General features: G+C 38.4%; 1 protein-coding gene across 1 annotated transcript; it reads left to right on the top strand.

Annotated features, from left to right (window-relative positions):
- The first annotated feature begins 3,382 nt into the window (after nucleotides 1–3,382).
- Nucleotides 3,383–6,188, top strand: LOC148870576 (putative WRKY transcription factor 49). The gene is made up of 3 exons (XM_088972326.1): nucleotides 3,383–4,171; nucleotides 4,276–4,419; nucleotides 5,561–6,188. The coding sequence occupies exons 1-3, from the start codon at nucleotides 3,906–3,908 to the stop codon at nucleotides 6,057–6,059; spliced, it is 909 nt and encodes a 302-aa protein (XP_088828452.1). The 5' UTR covers nucleotides 3,383–3,905; the 3' UTR covers nucleotides 6,060–6,188.
- The last annotated feature ends 13,669 nt before the right edge of the window (nucleotides 6,189–19,857 follow it).

Below are 19,857 nucleotides of genomic sequence, written 5' to 3'. Positions count from 1 at the left end.
ATAAGTTTGATTGGACATTCATGAGACCATTTAAGGGTAATTTAGTTATGTAAAATATTCAAATGCCTATATAGACAATTTCTGTTAATAATCAATGTGAATTTTAGATAATATCTCTTTATTTATTTATTTATTTATTTATATGCACAGTTTAAAGGATGAACCGATGGATATCACTATTAAATCATGTAGAACAGTAGAAGCAAGGATACAAGTTAAGTTAGTTGGGGTATGCTCCCAACAAACCTGTTCCAACATCATCTAACACTCCACATCTCAGTCTTAGTGTCAGATCATATAGGAAATGTGTTGGAAGAATTTGAATCAAAAAAGTTCTTGGAAATATATATTCATGAATAAAAATATATAGGTATGGAGATGTTCCCAATGCACAGCTACAAAAAGGCAGAGAGTACACTGTGAGCATTCAATCCAAATTCATGTTGGAATGGGTTTGTTGGGAGCAACTCTGGGCTCCAAGAAAAAATGTGCATTTTTGCTTTCTCCATCCGTAAGTCAAACTATAGAAGAAGGGCTTCAATTGGTCTTTGTATTGTTTTCTTTCTGTTTTCACTTTTCACAAAATTCAGTGGGCAATGGGCTATTCAACGATCAACATTACTTCTTCATATCTCCTAAAACTTGTTCTTCCTTTTTTCTTATTGTTGTCTAATCGGATGTGTCTCAAACCAATCATACAATCAAATAGTCCTACCAACTGGATGAAACTGATATAGAAAGACAAAGGCACGCACTGAGATGATCTGCAAGCATAAGGAGAATCAGAGGCCCAAGGAGTTGTTCTCTAAGTAGTGATTCCGACACTTAAATCAGTTAGAAAGACCAAAAATTGGCCAAGATGACCTGAAAAGAACATGCTTGTCCAAACCGAGGTGAATGCAATGAGTGCTAAAGTAAAGTGTGAAAAGTCATTTACCTTAAGGGGGAGATGCCTATATATAACCAAGCATCTATGTTATAATCGAATTAGATCTATAAGGTTATCGGGATGAGGTCACCTGCCAAAGTACTCGAAAGGTTCTCCTTTCCTCGACGAGTGTTTTTCTTTGTTCGCGTGCAACTCTCTCCTTGGTGCACTCTTTTGTGATGCGGCCATGGTGGATGGTGCTAATAAGGTCGGTCCGAGGAAGTCGGCCACAGGGATCGACATGTGGTGACCTAAACCATCTCAGGCACCACCCAAACAGTCCTCTCTCTCTCTCTCTCTGTAATCAAAACCTTTCTCTTTCTTGTTTGTTATTTCTTTTGAAGGAATCGGTTTTACAATGGTAAAAATTAAATATTTTCATCAGGGTCAAATGGAATTAGGATGAACCCATGTTCGATGTAATTGTATTCGTATACGGATCAATTCTGATGATATCGTTTAAATTCAAATTCGGTCAATTGGATGGTATTTGCATTTTGCGGTCCTACAAATTTCTATGTATTTGTTAACACATTAACACTGCTCAGGAGGGGAGTTCAAATCGTCTACAGTCCTAAAGTTCTGACGCTGGTGGAGCATTGGAGCCAACCAGACTTCACTTCAGCCATGCAACTTGCAAGGGGAGGGAGGGATTAGTTCGGGTTAGGGATGAGATTTGGAAGTTGGAACCCACCATAATTGCTGTAATAAGAGAAAGGGTAAAATATAAAACCTCCCTTGAGTTTTTTTGACAATCTTATAAACCTTCCCTATGTTTTGATTTTAACAGAATCCTCCCCTATTGCTTTGAAAAAAACTATAAATACCTCCCTTCCATTAAAGTTCCGTTAACTTAGAAGAAGAATTTATTAAAATACCCTTAAATACTACCAAGTATCATCCTCCTCTTTATGAGATGTATACTTCTACATCAAGTTCAACAAGAACAGAGCAAGCTTCTCTTTGAAACCAAAGCATCTCCACAAATTCACTGGCAACATTCTCGTAGGTTTCAGCAAGATTTCAACAGGCAGTTGATAATCTTAATTTAGATTTCATATTTGATTTCTCTAGTTTGTCAAGATTTTTACTCTTGGGGATCAATCTGTGTGGAAGGCAATGTCTTTGACTTTGTTCATGTTAAATTTAATAAAACAATCTAGGTAAGATTGAGAGAAATAGGTTGGCGCTTAATACTTAATAGAACTTTGAAATTTTTTTTCCTGTTTTATGATTTGAGATCATGTTAGGAATTTCTTTGAACACTTAGAGTATTGTCACGCACATCATATGAACGCATTATAAAGATGAATTCAATACAGTTGAAGCATTTTGGGTAGATTAAATAGTTCTGAAAAATGGCTGTTAAATTACTTAAATATTAAAAGGAATCACTTAGAACCATTTAACAGGCATCTCCACGAAGTCTCAAGACTGTGGTTCCTATTTGCCTATCACCTGAAAAAAAAAAAAAAAAAAAAAAAAAAAAACAGAAAATGAAAAGAAAAAAATAGGAAAGAAATAGAATGAAGAAGAAAGAGAGAAAAGAAGAACAAAAGAGATGAAAAATTTAAGAAAATGTGAAAAATAAATAAAATAGAGCAAAAGGATATAAAAATGAGTGATGACTGGTTAGCTCAATTGAGACAGAGAAGTGGAAAAAACAGGGGTAGGAGATTGGTTTGCTTCGGTTACCACTTTAAGGGTAAATGTGGTATTTTAAAAAAAATAATGTATTACGTTAGGGTTTTCGGCCAAAAAAACTAATAAGAGGGAGATATATGTACCATTTTTCAAAACTATAAGAGAGGATTCTGATCATATCAAAACACAGGGGAGATTTATAAGATTGTCAGAAAACTCCTAAGAGTAAAAGAAAACATGCATTGACCAAAATACCCTCTAACAGAATAACAACCCTCGCGGGCTCCATCCGTCGGTAGCGGCAGTCGCATAGCGTTTACTTCCCCGCCCTGAAGGCTGAAGCTGAAGGAAGACTCGTGTTTGTTGGTTTGTTAATCCGTCACTTCTGCTCTTTTGGATTTTGGCCGGGAGTGGGACTGTGGGACAGTAGGACGGGTACGGCACGAACAGATACATACTGTTCACGTGATTATTTGACACATGGCAATCCTATTATGTTATCTCTCTACACGTGTCTGTTGTCATACGTATCGGCCCACAAGATCCCCCTCCAATCAGAGCCGTTGACTATAGTGCCATCTTGGTCCACACTCGTGAGGCTGTCCTTAACCTGCGCCAACCATGTCTCGCTACCCGACGCTACTTTCTCTATGCTAACTTAAACCACACTGCCAAGTCAACCCCCTCCCCCTTCGTCCTATTCTAGGTGGGCCATTCCCCCACAAGTCAACCCCACGTAAAGACAAACCGTCTCTAGCCAACAAAACTTGGCCCCCATTTATTAAGAGGGACTTGAATGGACTGGACACTGAGTCTCCAGATCAACATATCACTACACAAATACAACACGCTTCAACTATTTCATATAATGTAATGTTTTTATATTCTTCGATTTTCTGTTATCGGTTGAGTTTGATACAGTAGACAAGTTGGGATCGAATCCCACCTTCACCGGGGTTTTGGAGAGGTCTAGCTTCGTTGACTCTTTTTAAGTAGGTTGAGTTGAGAATGAGAGATGAGATGGGGCCATATGTCATGTGATTTTGGTCCACCTTTAACATCCAAAAAAGCACAAAGACAGAGAAGGATAAATGTGTATGAGTGCTTGAATATTATTGTAAAAGTAAATCTGTATGTTTCCAACACTTATGAGTCCATACAGTACAACACCATGTACAAATCTGTAATAAATTCCCATTTCTCTTTTGCTAGCAACTCTTTCTTTATAATTATAGAGAGGTAAACACGTAACCAATCACCACCTCCTCTCAATCTCTTCTCCACAATCATCATCAATATCTTCTTCTTCTTGTTAAAGTTGAATTGTCTCTTGATGGAAAGATTAGAGCAACTGGGTGTTAATTTGTCAGATGGATTGGAGGAGGAGCTTGTCCGAGAGCTTCTTTATGATGACGAATCTCCTTTCTTTATACTGCCTGAAAATTTTGAACCCAAACCATGCATTTCGCCAGAGCCCATAAGAAACCAGCTCATCTCCAACGTCTACTCTGGGCCGACGATTGAAGATATCGAGGGTGCACTGTCCTCAACGGATCGGAACAGTGAATCTGACTACCACCGTAGCATGTCACAAGCCAGGTATTTTCTGGTTTCCTTGCAGTTCTTTGGTTATTGTTTTTTCTTGAGATTCGGGTCGACAGGATCGGTTTCATTTGCCTGCTTGGACTTTGTGCTCTCTGCAGAATCTCAATATTGGAGAAGGGGTTGAGTAAGATTGAGAATAAGTACACTCTGAGAATTAAGAGCTGTGCAAATGGATTGGCGGATGACGGCTATAAGTGGAGGAAGTATGGGCAGAAATCCATCAAGAACAACCCAAATCCCAGGTAATTATATAAATTCGTAAAATCACGAAGATGATTGATTGCATTTCTGCTCTTTGTGGTTTGTGCTGCTTTCAGTAGGAGGTGACAGGTGAGCTCTTCCTCTGGACAAAAAGAGGATATTCTCTTCCGTCACGGGAGCTTTTCCTTGTTTTCATCTCAAGCTTTTTGAAAATTATCAGAGCGCGAGTCCTTATAAAAGCATTTTGAAATTACACGAAACTTCCTTTTCTAGATTTTTTCTTCTTGAGGTCTACATTCCTATTCTTTTATTTATTCTGTACATGGTTTTGAATCCTGTTCATGGGCAGAACATTTTCAATCTGCAAAATTCCAGTTATGTTTCCCTCACTTTCACGGCCAAAACTTCGTCTTAAACGTCTTTTACATGAAAAGAAAAAAGAGGGGAAAACAGCGGTTTCTACGTGCTAAAAGTATAAAACTGAGGTAATTACAGAGGATGTTAATGGTGGTTTTCTTCCTTTGAATCTTCCAAAATTCAGAGTATTCAAATATCGCAACAACCACTGGAAGTTCTGGATGATTTTTGCATTTGGAAATTAGTTTATCCTTCTAGATGCGACGTTAATGAAATTAGAGAAAGAGGCTAAGGATTATTTAGCAATAACGATCCTTAAATAGAAACATTCATTGGCAAAGTTGAAAGTAACGTAGGATGAGCAGCCTGAAATTTCTGGTGAAATGAAGTGACCCAAACCACTCCAGTTGGAGACATTTAATTCCATTCCTCTATTCTCAACCACTCCCTTATCTCACTCATTCCTTATGTCCTTATTATGGATACTGTTATAGTGTTATTAGTCTTTATTCTGAAATCTGAACTTTTGCTGTCCAAACTTCTCTCCTTGGGCCTCTCCCCATTGACTTGATCCAATTTTTTATTTTAGCTGGAATACATCAATATGAGTTGAGCTTAATTGGATTGGGACCTCCTGATACATATTTACATATACCTTTGTACAAAAAGCAAGAGCAAGCAATTGGTTCATCCTGATTTCTCAACCACAATTATGACAATTTTGCTTATCAAAATCAATGGTTTCATTTCTACTTTTAATTCGTTATTGTCACATTACATAGTAAAATTAATTATTGGTTTTTGTTTGTATTTGATGGAGAGCAGGAGTTACTATAGGTGCACAAACCCCAGGTGCAGTGCAAAGAAGCAGGTGGAGAGGTCAAGCGAAGACCCAGACACACTTGTGATAACCTATGAAGGCCTCCATCTCCATTTTGCCTACTCACATTTCCTCCCAACCCCATCTTACCAGGCTTACCAACCTGTGAAAAAGCCCAAAAAGGACACACCACAGATCCAGGCCCATCCAATCCAACAAAGCCATGATGTTCTAGCCCAGGAAAGCTCACCAACTGTGTATCCTGCCCCTCCAAGCCCATTTGGTTGTGAGGTTCAGCAAGAATTGGTAGAAGGAGATGTGAGCCGACAAGGGTTGCTTGAAGATATGGTGCCATTGAAGATCAGGAATCCATGGAACAATAATAATCTCCTTTTGAGTTCTTGTAACTTACCTTCTTCACCTTCTTCTTCCTCTTCCACACTTTCTTGGTCTCCCAACTATCCTTCTTTAATTGATGTTTCCATTATTTCTAGTATGATTTGAGATGCATAAATACAGCCCCCCCCCCCCTCAAGCGGTTGCTTGAAGTAATGTAAAATTAATTAGCAGAAGTGAAAATATATGGTGTAATAATGCTGATTCATTAATTACATACCTGGATTTTAGACCAAATTTTAGTCGTTTTTACAAATGGCGTTACGTTTGTCGTGGAATAGAAGGAAAGCTACGTGACATTCCTTTTGGACAAGTCAAAGACAATTTTTGAAAAAAAAAAGCATTCATTAATAGATCTTCTAAGTTTTGGCAATGTATAGATCTTTATGTAAAGTTATTTACTAAGGCCCTGTTTGGGGTGTTTTTTCGCACGGTCTATTGGCTATTTACAAGCTTGGCAGATCGTGATTCGGTTTATTCCCGTTTGGTTCACAGTAGATCTGGCCGCCAAAAGCTAATGCACTGAAAAGACATGAGAAGACCAAAACGGATGATTTTTGGGAAACTCCAAATGGAGTTTATGCATTTTTTTTATTTGTCTTCACACGGAGAGGCATGCCTTAACCAAACAGGCTTTAGGCTGCTCAGACCTAAATGCAAAATTTTCTTAACTGTTAAAGCTACCAGAAGATTTTGCCAAATGGCCCCTAAGTGTAAGGGCATGTGTTAGGTATGCTGTGGTGGAGCCAATAATTTTCTTTTGGGGGCGAGTTAAACAAGAATATGAGATAAAGAGTAGATGAAGTTTGGATCTATTACAAATTTTTTTAAGAAAAAAAAAATACAACATTTTAAATTTTAAGAATTGAAGGAGTATTACAGAATGATCCTTAACATTTAAAAAAGTAGTGGTTTTAACAAAACATTGGAGGGGCCAAGGACCCCCCCCCCCACCCCACCACCACCACCACCACCACCACCACCACCAATATACTTGGCTCTGGCCCTGTATGTAAGGGTGTGAATGGACCAGTTTTTTATTGGACCCCATCCAGTCCATAATCAATTTGGACAGATTGGACAGACCAATAAGACATATTGGATTGGACCAATCTGGTCTAAAATATTTTATTAGATTGGATTGGACCTGGTCCGTCCATAACAAATTTATATTAGATTGGATTGGATTAAGCCAATATCTGGTCTATTGATATAAGATAAGAATATGTGTCAATAAACCGGGTTTGGGTTGAAACCAGTCTAAATCAAAATGAATTTGAACAGATTGGACATTCCAGACATTAAATTGGACCAGTCCAAATTGAATCAAAACATTCATTGGATTGAATTGGACCTGGTCCATTTATAATGGACTCACATTGGACTGGATCGGATTAGACGAAATCCAGTCCAATTGACACCCCTACATCTATGCATTTGCCAAAGAAAATTATAAAAACATAATTTGATATTATATATTGAATTTAACTTTTATGGCATAGAATTGGCTATATCTAAAACACAATGCATATAAGTAGACTCACTCGCATGAGACACTAATTTCCATTTTTGGTCTCTTTCCTTTTCCCTTCTTCAATTTTTTTTTATTTAAGATCAACCTTTTATATTATTTTTCTGACAAAAAAAAATGATAGAACTAGATTAATTTGCCCAAACCTTGAGGAGCTCCCCCTCAAATTTTCAAACCGGAAAGGAGGTGATTTGAATAGATTTCATTTGGCCAGACAGCCAATATTGAATTCAATACAATATAATGGTTATTGATGTTTTTTGTTCTATTTCCGTCTATTAGTCCCACTCCCATACATATCAAGCTAGGGGACCTTCCAACGTCCCCGCCGCGAATGAAACAATTGCACATTTTGTAAGTGGAAAATTTTATATGGATGTCCATCCTCATTAATGAAGAATTACGTGTTTTCAATAAGCTTTGTCTAACTCAGATTCATTCCTCATATAATGGTGTTCACGCCATTATCTCGGGGATGGCCTATTTTGGTCCACGCCACAGGATAGTCAGCACATTTGGTTTTCCATGGACGGGACTGGTTTCTGAAATGGCTCTGTCCACAACCCAAAATCTCATTCATTCATTTATTTCATGGCTGGGTTCAGTCCCCATTATTTTGACAATTTATCTCTCCCACTCATTGATAAGATACATCACACATTACTAAAAATAAACAGAAATTAACTAATAATATATGAGAAATTGTCATAAACTAATAGAATTAAATTTAACAAAAAAATAAATTGCTAATATTTTCATAAAATATGATAATATCCAAAAATTAGTAGAAACAGCAGAAATTTACCAAAATTTTATGAAAAAATGCCATATACTAATAGAAATAGTAGAAAATTAATGGTAATTATTGCTACTATTTCTTATACTTAACCAATGATAAATTCATAATAAAAATATTAACAATTTATAGAATTTATTATTGACATTAAAGTACTTTGTGAAAATATGTACTAATTACCAATAACTACAATTATTTATAAATTTATAAATATTAAATTATAAAAATTATAATTATAATATTATTTAGACTTTGTTGTAATTAAATATTTTAAATAAACATGTGTCAAATAAATTGTAAAAATTAGACATTTATGATCCATTATGTAAATTACTTTATAATCTATATATGAGATACATGAAATCAAAAATTGTGATGTGGACAATACTACACCTATAAAACGCCATTGTGAATGTAGACTAGTCCAATCCACACAATCTGTCTACAATGCAGAATACTTGTGAAATATGGTATGGTGTAGATTGGTACCTACCATAATGGTGTGGTGTGGTGTGGTGGACCAGTCCACATCCACCAATTTAACCAATTTTTTTATCCACTCTATAGAACACCCACTAAAATATTAAAGAAAATGGCCATAAATAAAACAATATCCGTTGTTTCTCATGCAAATGAGAATATAATTGTTAAATTTGTAACTGTTACACTTTATTAGATAGTTTAAGAAAAAAATGTACAAAATACACGAAATCTATGACACATTAAGCCAATATTTCAACCAGTCAAGTTAAAGAAGTCACGTGGTGATGTATTTACCGTAAAAACTTCAACAAAATTGAAAATGACAACTGTCGCGTATTATTTTATCATTAATATTTCATATTTTTTACATCATGGAACTGTAGATTTTGCCCCAAAAGAATGAAATATCGGTCATGTACAAGATGCCAATCAGCACATCCTTGATCTTGCAATGAGCTTCAACCCTTCAACGTCCAGCCATCAGCTGGCTAAAAGATGTCACTGCTGCACACAGATCACCAACCTGCAGGCTGTAAGATACTTGTTACATAAAGTACTTGTGCTAACCACTCTGCAAGCACAAATTCATAAATAACAGAAACTTATTAAAGCAAGTGGATCACAGATAAGGGATTTAAAATTTCACATGTAAATCTAACTTTTAACGGCATTAAAGGAAATTATTTAAATTATAGAAGCGGTGCTCAACAAGCTTTTCCTTCTTTAAATGTTAGATAACCCCCCGGGGACCTCTTGTTATTAATATCTTCCTGATTCATGATTGTTAAGCGATGCTTTTCAATTAATAAATTCCATGTACAAGCTTTAGCTGTTTCCCTTTCATAAATGTCTCCAAGCTAATATCTCATTTAATTTCCCAACTTCCTCATTGTGAGAAGTCGGATTGGTGTATTTTGTTTCAATGAGAGTAAGATGAGATCACAAACAGCTAATTAATTATGATGAATGGGAAATTTATCAATCAACAACCAAATACTGATCCCACCACCATTAAAACATAGATATTGGAAATTTGATTATAGACAACCCAAACAATCTCCTGTACTTGGATTTCAAATACAATGACATACATTAATTGACAGCTAGATTTTTAAAAGAGAGAAATTAATGAGTAGAATTCAAGATAATGCAGAGTAAAAAATTTAACATGCATCCTTGTTTTCACTTAGGGGTGGCAAATGAGTGGATTGGATAAAGGTTGAATATCAATTCCTTCTTTTCTTTGTTTTTTTAAGTCATAAATTGTCTACCTAAACCAAAATCAAAGAATGAACAAAGATTGAAATATTTAGCAAAGGATTGACTATTACATAGAAATGCATGGTGAGGATTTCCCTTGATGGTGATTGGGCTGGGCGTATACGTACCATTGTTGATAAACCAGGCACACCCCTAAACTAAGGGGCAGTATGTCAACATGTATATACGATTTTCTTCCCCCCCCTCCCCCCCCCCCAAAAAAAAAAAAAAACAATTTGATTTTGCTGATACGACAATTATGTTTGTTTTACAGAATATCCCCGCTATGTATTGGGAATATTTCTCGATGATGTCTCATCATTTATGTATATCATCAGGAAGTGTTTCCAAAACACAGCAAAGATGTGCTGTGGGATGTTGTGGGAAATTATCTTGTGGGGGGCTGATTTGAATTCTGAACACTCCCTACACTTAACAGAAATTTAAGGAGTACCTAAATCACATTAAAAGGATTGGCTGGTCTAGACTTGTTCTTGGGCCTGGCATGGGTTTGGCTTTTGTCAAAATTTGAATGGGCTGTCCAGCCCAAAGCCTAAACTTGAAAGTGTAAAAGTTGGGCCCAAAGCCCGGCCCATGAATAGATCGTCCTGGTCCTCAAATACCATATTGTTCCTTCCCTCCCAAACGCTTGAAAACCCACACTAACAGTGTGGTTGTAGCCATCCATACCGTAAAGCGATGCTATGAATTCAAGCTAGCATTTTATTGCTCAAGCAAATTCAAGAATGTCAAAAAATAGAAAACAAAAGAAAACGCATACCATCTCGAAAGGCTTTAACAAGTGAAATCAGATTTTCCACAGAACTTTATTATGGTTATTTAGATGATTTCCTCTGTCCAAATCCCTCGTACAAAAATACAAGATGGAGGATGGCTTTGAGGTACTTTTTTCTGATTGGAATTTGGAGGACAAAGACATCTTATCTTACTGGTTCAAAAAAGAAATAGTAAAAAGCTATTAATCTTGATCATTTTAGAGAATAGACCTTGCCACCAAATGTAAAGTTATGATCCCTATAATTTATGATAGAATTAAAAAATAAATAAATAAAAACCAACCAATTTTATGAAATTCATCAGTTACCTCTTCCCTGGATGAAATGGCCGGTTGGCCTGTTATGAATAATTTTTATCAGCAATGGTCTTTAGAGCCTGACCAAACTAGTTGATGGACCATTTCATGGTTTTCTGGTCCAACCAGATGAAAATATTATTCGTGATACATGTCCATCAATACTCTTATACTCATGGGCCTGTTCAATCTATTCCACCAAATGGGATGACCCACATTGCGAATTAGATCTTGTTAAGCCGCATAGAACACTGATCTTGCAGCAAGTCATTTTGGATGGCATAGATTGATAGCTGGGTTTGCCATTTAAATGCCCGCTCAAATATTAGCAATACTGCACCAATAATTGATCACTGCAATTCAATGGCCAGATATTTCCTTGCATTAAATCACATGTTGGATGCCAATACATTAGCTAGGCAATTGAAGATCGGCACACACTACACGGTTTGGATCATTGGCTAAATATTTAGTTTTTGACTTATTTGTAGGCATTGGGGTTCAAAAAGGTAATGATGAAGTTCTTTGGCTTCCAATTAAACCTAGGGGCACTATTGGTAAATAATATATGTTAGGAAATGGGGTCACTTAAACTTAGAGGAGAAGTTCTAAGGCACATCTGAAAATACTATCTTTAGAATGTTATTTATCCGTCTGAAGACAGTCTTTAGAACGTTATTTGCCCCCCACTCAGTTTCACTGAGTTTGCTGTTGTGTTATAGGTAAATCCGTTCTCAGGATACAATAGAGCCTTGGGCGAGAATCTGCAACCAGTAAAGTTGAAGAGTCTCCGAAGAAACATTCTGTGAAACTATAGAAGATTGGATTGAGAGAGAGAGAGAGAGAAAGTGATTTTCGAAAATGTTATGTGTGTGCAAATACTTGATTTGTGCTCCTTAAATAATCTCAAAGAGTCGTGAAAGTGTTGGTTCAGAAAAGACACATTGAACAATCACAATTCCAAACATTGTGACTATTTAAAAGGTAGTTAACAATTAATGACTGTTAACTTTGAATTGTGCCTCTTGATCACACCTGATCAAATCGTGACTGTTGATGTGATTAACGGTCAGCATCGCACCAAAATCAAATCTGCCTTTTGTGAGCCATTCGGGTGCAAATGAAAGTGCGTACAAAGTGTGCCTCTAAAGTGTCTCATTGCGTCGCACACACACGTGCGCGTGTTGCGTGGTAACAAGCCTCCATACTCTCCTCTCTTTATCTAAGGAGTGTAAGTCAACTCCTATTAAAAAACCCAAAACAACATTTGTAATTTTCCAATGTGAAATAAGTTCAAAACTGGTTTTAGTAAGAGAAAATATATTTTTCCAAACAAGTGTAAAGGTGCAATTTCTCATGTAATTGACCAATCAAATCTATTGTATTTAAATATCATTTTTGATTGATCAATTACATAGGTCTCTCTCATTCCAAACTACTATGACATAGTTATGCATATAAAATGTGTTTAACAACTTAAACCTTTTATTAGTATAGATATCTCAGAGCCTTGTCAAAGTTATTGGTGGTAAGACCTTAAACTAATTACTCTCAAGACAGTCCAGAGATACCCATACACACATAATGTCCAATCTCTACAAGAGTTTCAAGTTTTGCTCAACATTGTTATGGCCATGTGTTTCTTTCCTAGTTTCATGAACAATCCCGAGAGCAAATCCAAACTCTCATTAGAAGCGGCACTACTTCTATGTTCACATAGATGAAGTTCCACTATGCATAACTTATTTCCAATGTGAAATAAGTTCAAAACTGGTTTTAGTAAGAGAAAATATATTTTTCCAAACAAGTGTAAAGGTGCAATTTCTCATGTAATTGACCAATCAAATCTATTGTATTTAAATATCATTTTTGATTGATCAATTACATAGGTCTCTCTCATTCCAAACTACTATGACATAGTTATGCATATAAAATGTGTTTAACAACTTAAACCTTTTATTAGTATAGATATCTCAGAGCCTTGTCAAAGTTATTGGTGGTAAGACCTTAAACTAATTACTCTCAAGACAGTCCAGAGATACCCATACACACATAATGTCCAATCTCTACAAGAGTTTCAAGTTTTGCTCAACATTGTTATGGCCATGTGTTTCTTTCCTAGTTTCATGAACAATCCCGAGAGCAAATCCAAACTCTCATTAGAAGCGGCACTACTTCTATGTTCACATAGATGAAGTTCCACTATGTGTTCTATTATCTGACACATTTCAGAACTTCATTAAGAATTTAACTCAACCTCTCATCATAACGGACAACATTGTTTATGTTGTGATGGGAATTTCTCAATGTCAGTGCTAACAATCACATTGTTGTAACTTGTTGTTATCCCTTAAATCCAATACAGATTTTTTTTCAGTTAAGGTCGAGTTACCATGATAAGTGACTAAGTAAAATGTTTTAATCCTATCTCTTTAGTTGTCGTTCTTACCAATTCTCTGGCCAAACCCTTGGTAAGAGGATCAGACAAATTTTTACTTGACCTCATATAAGTTATGGTGATGACTCTATCTTGAATCAGTTGCTTAACAAATTCATGTCTCAGACTTATATGTTTGGACTTACCACTGTAGGTACCACTATAGGTTCTCAATAAAGTTGTCTCACTATCACAATAAATGGAAATTTGAGGCATAGGACTAGGCCAAAGTTTTATATCCAATAATAAATTCTTAATCCATTTAATATCTTTTCCAGTATCCGCCAAGGCTATGAATTTGGATTCCATTGTCAAGTGAGATATACAAGTTTGTTTCTTAGATACCCAAGAGATCACACCCCCAACAAAGATGAAAATCCATCTAAATGTGGACTTGTTATCTCAATTACCGGTAATCCAACTTGCATTAGTGTACCCTTCTAGTACAGCTGGATAATCACAGTAAAATAAGCTAAGTTCGAATGTTCTTTTGAAGTACTCAATAACTTTCCCAATTGCCTTCCAATGCTCTACACCGGGATTATTTATAAACTGACTAAGTTTACTTACAACAAATGCAATATCAAGTATAGTACAAAACATAGCATACATAAAACTTCCTACTGCACTAGCATACTTAAGTTGTGCAGTTGCTCTACCAGAATTTTCTACTATCTACATACTAGAATCATATGGTGTGTTATATTCTTTAAATCCTAAATGCTTAAATTTTTCAAGTATTCTCTCAATATAATGTAATTGGCTTAATACATAACCCCTACTATGTTTTTTTAACTTTTATTCCTAAGATGTTATTTACTTCTCCTAAATCTTCCATCTTGAAGACAGATGATAAATAGTTTTTAGTTTCATTTATGCCAACTATATTAATATCCACAATAAGCATATCATCAACATAAAGACATACAATTACACCATAATTTTCAATAAATTTTGAGTAAATGCATCTATCGGCACTATTGTGTTTAAAACCAAAAGATAGAATTCAATAATCAAATTTCTCATGTCATTATTTGGGTGTTTGTTTTAAACCATATAGTGATTTAACTAGTTTACAGACTTTCATCACATTTCCAAAAGAACAAATCCTTATAGTTGTTCTATATAAACCTCTTCATTTAAATCACCATTTAAGAAAGTAGTTTTAACATTCATTTGATGAACAGATAAGTGATAAATGGATGCTAATGCTATGAGTGTTCTAATAGAAGTTGTTCTAGCCACTAGTGCATAAGTGTCAAAGTAATCAATCCCTTCCTTTTGACTGAATCCTTTAACTACCAATCTAGCCTTAAAAGTTTATATAGTTCATCAGTGTTGTATTTTCTTCTAAATGCCCATTAACAGTTGATTGGTTTTGATCATGGAGGAAGTCTACTAGTACCCATGTGTTATTTGACATTATTGAATTCATTTCATCATTTATAACTTCCTTCCAAAAGACAACATCTCTAGAGGTCATGGCCTCATTGTAAGTTTTTGGATCATTTTCAATGTTAAGTACAATAGGTATTTTATTTAAAATTTTTCCTTTATCAGCCTCGACCAAGAAAACATTTGATTAAGTAGAGATAAAGTCTGAACCTAAGTGTTTCTCTATTTTTCGTCTTTGACTTTTTCTAGGTTCTACTGCAGATGTTACAATTGTGTCATTTCTTCTTCCAGTCTCATTATTATCGATAGGTATTGAGATCTGAATTTCTCTTCCGAGTTCTCTATCATTTTCTGTAGATTCAGAACATAGTTTATTTTCAAAAAATTCAACATTGGAAAATTACAATCTGTCAACGATCTTGCCTCTGGTTGGAGCAAAAGGTGCCTTAAATCCAATGGGGTTTGATGACTTGATTGGTCAATTTACATGAAAAAATACACATGAACACATGTTTTGAAAAATAACTTTTCTCTTACTAAAACCATTTTTTAACTTATCCCACATTGGAAAATTACAAGAATTGTTTTGGGTTTCTTAATAGGAGTTGATTTACACTCCTTAGATATAAAGAAGAGAGTGTATTGGTTTGTTGCCATGCAACACGCGTGCAACATGTGTGCGGTGCAATGAGGCACTTCAGAGGTGCACTTTGCTCGTGCAAAGGGTGTGATCAAGAGGAATCAATCAACAGTTATAATTTTTGAAATTGTGACTGTTTAATGAGTCTTTTCTAAATCAGTACCTTCATCTACTCCATGACTTCAGAATTTATTTAAGAAGCGTGAATCAAGTATTTGCACACACAATTTCAAAAATCACTTTGTCTCTCTCTCAGTCCAGTCAGCTATTGTCTCAAAGAAGGTTTTTTCGGAGACTCTTCAACTTTGTTGGCTGCAGATTCTCGCCCAAGGCTTTGGTGTATCATAGGAAAATTTTTGCTTGTAACCCAACAGCAAACTCAATGAAATTGAGTGGGGGCAATTAATGTTCTAAAGACAATGTCTTCAAACACGCCTAAGAGCTTCTCCTCTAAGTTACAATGACCCCTTTTCCCAACAGCCCTTTTTTAAATATTAATAAAAAATCATGAAACCCATACCCCTTTTTTTCATCTTCTCTCAAAAAAAATCAACCCTATTTTAAGTTTTTTTTATATATTTATATTTTTTCTACTCTCACTCTCTCTCCATAATTCTAATATTTTATATAGAAAAACTAAAAAATAAAGATGGTTTAAATTGATGGAGTGCCATCCGGCCAGTCCTAGCTGTCAACGATCTTGCCTCTGGCTAGAGCAAAAGGTGCCTGAAACGGAGGAGAAAATGAGTAATCTCCAGGGGAGAACCCGGTGAGAGTGCTCCGAAGCTCAAGTTAGTATTTCCTCAAAGGTAAGATAAAAAATCAGATGGCGCAAAGTTATCACCTACCTCCTTCTTGGGGGAGAAGGGAGCCTTTTATAACCACTTCGCGCACTCACTCCCAAGCTCCTGTCAAGTCGGGTATCATTACCTCTGCACTTATGCCAGTTCGGGTGTCATTACCTTTGCTAGGGCAGACAATCGCCACTACTCTCTTTGTCAGAGCTGTCTCTATGACTGGAGGTGGCGGTGGCAGGTGGCCATTGAAGTGCGGTTGTCAAGTGTCAGATCCTAAGTCAGTTAGGTGGGCCGCCTCAGGATACAGACTCCTTTGGTGTCAGGTCAGGTACGGTTGTTCAGTTCGGCATCCTGGAGACGAAGTGTTGGAGTGGTGTGCGAGGTGAAGTCTTGAGTTCGGATAGAGGTGTGGCCCGAACTACCCTGGGGCAGGCCAATTCGGGTTGTTGCCCTTTGCGCTCCTCGTAAGGCTCGATATTAAAGGGAGAGTTCAGGCTCCTTTTGGGGAGCTCGGACCGCTGGTTCCTCCTTTCGGAGCTCGTGCCTTGGGCGTACTGTCGTGTCGAGCTGTTGCCTCTGCCATGTGTTGAGTGGTCACGAGGTCAGGCCAAATCTTCCTTCATCAATTGCCCCCCACTCCTCGTGCTAATGGGCTTGCCCTGGCGCGGGGAGTTCGCGATGTGGCGGGTGGATTTGGCCCGTACTTCGAACTGGTTTGACTGATAGCGCGAAGTGCACGTTTGTCAGGAGATTTTCGGATTTCTCAGGTGCCAAAAAGTCAGGAAACATGCCAATCCGTCTATAAATGCTGAAAGACGTGACAACACACGTTTATTTCAAAATTTAAAAAATGCGCCGCTAGGAGACATGACAGCAGGCGTTATTTCAAGTTTGAAAAGTGCGCCACTGCCGCCTTTAATGCGGTGAGACGTGCGTCGGCGCTACTTCAGTTTCAAAAGACGTGTGGCCAGTCATGTCTCGGTCTTAGGAGATGTGCGGTCAGCGTGATTGTGGGTCATTGGATTTGCCTTGATCATAACTATCGATTTTTGGTCACTGTGGGTATAAATAGTGGGGGACCCCAATCGATTTTCATTGCCATTCTCCAGCATTTTGCTTCTTGAGCTCGCGTCCAAGTTTTAGCTCGCGTCCAAGTTTTTAGCTCGCGTCCAAGTTTCCGTAGTCCGTTTGTTTTTTTTTGGGTGAGTACTTTCTTCCCGGTATCCTTTTCCTCCCAATGTCTACCTCAGACAGTTCTTCGAGGGGGTCAGATGCAGGTTCTACGAACTGAGATGCATCCCCTGACAGCCTTAGTGAACCCGAGGTAGAGCTCGAGGAAGAGTTTGATCCCATAGGCCGAGTCGCCTCGGGTAGTTTGGCATCCTCCTTCCGTCGAGGTCAGACGTTAGACAAGTTTGGGCCCTTGACCATGACGCTTGAGGGGCTTTACTCCCTTATCACCCACTTCAACTTGCCTAGGGAGTACACTTACTTTATACCCTCGGGCGGCTTCCCTTGGGAACATGGTCCCGATAAGATAGTGATATTCTGGGAGCAGCTCGTCGCTGGGTTGCGCCTACCTTTCCACCCCCTCATCGTTGAGGTTATGAACCACTTCGGCGTTACTGTCGGCCAGCTCCACCCAAATTCTATTCGTAACTTGGTGGGGACTATCTCCCTCTTTTGCAAACAGATTTTTCCTTTAGACCTGGAGATCTTTTCTTCCATTCTAATGCTTAAAAAGCAAGTGGGTCCCCTTCCCGGGCGTAGGCAGGCGTACTACCTGTCTCCTCGCCTGGGGTTCAAGCTTTTACACGATCTTCCCAACAAGGTTCTGGTGTGGAAACGGGACTACTTCGGGGTGCAAAGTGCAATGGGGTGGCCGTTCCAAACCGGGTGGGGGATGGCTGCCCCCGATGCCAATGTTACGCTTGATAGGGAGACGGCGAAGGGCCTCCGGGAATGGGCACGGCTTGGGCTAAAATGCCACCATTATTTGACGAAAGTCAAGCTCATCAAGGCCGGTTTGAGTTCGGGTAGGTTCCTTGCTCAGAGGCTTGCCTTTTGTTTTGCTTTCCGTTCTTTCATTTTCCTAATGTCGAGCTCTTTTTGCAGGTGTGATGGACGCATAGAAGACTCGTGGTGGGAACCTGTTTCATGTCATGAAGAGGAGGAAGCGAGTCACCAAACGGACTCGTGCCGAACTATCCCGAGATGTGGAGCCCGAGGTACCGGGCTACCCGTCAGTGGATCCGCCTAGGGAGCCCGAGATGGCCCCTCCAGTACAAGAAGCGGCAGGGGCCCCTTACGTCGAGGCTGCTTATATGGGGGCTCCTCCTTACACTGAGTCTGCTTATACGCGAGTTGGGCCTTCAAGCTCGGGAGGCCAAGGTGAGTTCAGGAGTGTGTTGTCGTCGAACCATGCTCTTCAAAAAAGTAGGGAGGCCGTTTACCCTGAGGAGGTCGTGGCGTGGACCGAGCTTCCTTTGAACCATGTAGCCTGTCGTGTTGCCTCTTATGCCATGGTGGTAAGTCAACGACTTCTTGTCGGCCTCCTTGTCATTACCTTTCTTGCTATTGCTCTTTGAACACTCGTTATTTTTCCTTTTGGTAGGTGAACTCCTCCATCCATGCCTTAGTGGCCCAAGCGGAAAAGAGTTCGAGGCAGGCACGAGCTACCGAAGAGGCTTCCTACGCTGTCGAGGTAGCTTCTCGGGCTGTTGAATCGGCTTCTCGCGCTGCACAGGCCAGGCTGGCGAGGTCTCAGAGAGACATCGAGGCCATGGGAGTGGTGGTGAAGCATATGGCGGACCTAAGGCTGGACTTGCAGCATCAGGTCAAATACCTTCTAGAGGATATTAGGGAGAGGACAGAGATCTTTTCTCAGGGCATCGAGAATGCCAAGAAGAAGGTCATCGATGACGATATCACCTCGCTGCGCTTTGATGACCTTATGGTGGGCTCGTAAAGAAGGGGCTTTAAACTGAGCCGATGGATGATCCAGAATACGTACCCCGAGCTCGATATTAGCGCTATAACCACTTTGCGCATTACTTAGGAGATGGTCAACGCTGTTGACGGTGAACCGGATTCTGAGGACGAGGCAGGACCTTCGGGTATCGTTGAAGTGCCTTCCGATTGTGAAGAAGTACCTCCGGGCCTATGAGCTCATTTCTGTTTTTTTTTTTTTGGAATGTAAATAAAGTATTTTGTAATGGAATGACTTTCTTTTGGTTAAGTGTTGTTATCACTCTTTCTTCCGAGCTGACCATATTGTCGAACTGACCATATGCCCAATCCGTTTTTTGCCCTGGTTACTGCACTCGTGCGGCCTGTTTTGGTGTTAACACTTGGCCTCTGAGATGTCAATGTCCCTATTAGTTCGCTGTTAGCACTTTGCCTTAGCTTTTGGTTAGCATTTTTTGCTTTTGCTTGCCCATGCCAAGGTGATCTATAGGTAGCAACTCTTAGTCC

This window comes from Nelumbo lutea, chromosome 2 (assembly GCF_056320005.1).
Source record: "Nelumbo lutea isolate HS-2025 chromosome 2, American lotus-T2T, whole genome shotgun sequence".
In the NCBI taxonomy this organism is placed as follows: Eukaryota; Viridiplantae; Streptophyta; class Magnoliopsida; order Proteales; family Nelumbonaceae; genus Nelumbo; species Nelumbo lutea.
Note: the sequence above shows the minus strand (reverse complement) of the source record. Positions and strands in the feature narration are given on the sequence as shown.

Coding starts and splice junctions, on each gene's coding strand:
- LOC148870576 (XM_088972326.1), top strand. CDS start 3,906: ATGGAAAGATTAGAGCAACTGGGTGTTAATTTGTCAGATGGATTGGAG. Junction 4,172..4,275: donor CGTAGCATGTCACAAGCCAG/GTATTTTCTGGT, acceptor TGCTCTCTGCAG/AATCTCAATATTGGAGAAGG. Junction 4,420..5,560: donor AAGAACAACCCAAATCCCAG/GTAATTATATAA, acceptor GATGGAGAGCAG/GAGTTACTATAGGTGCACAA.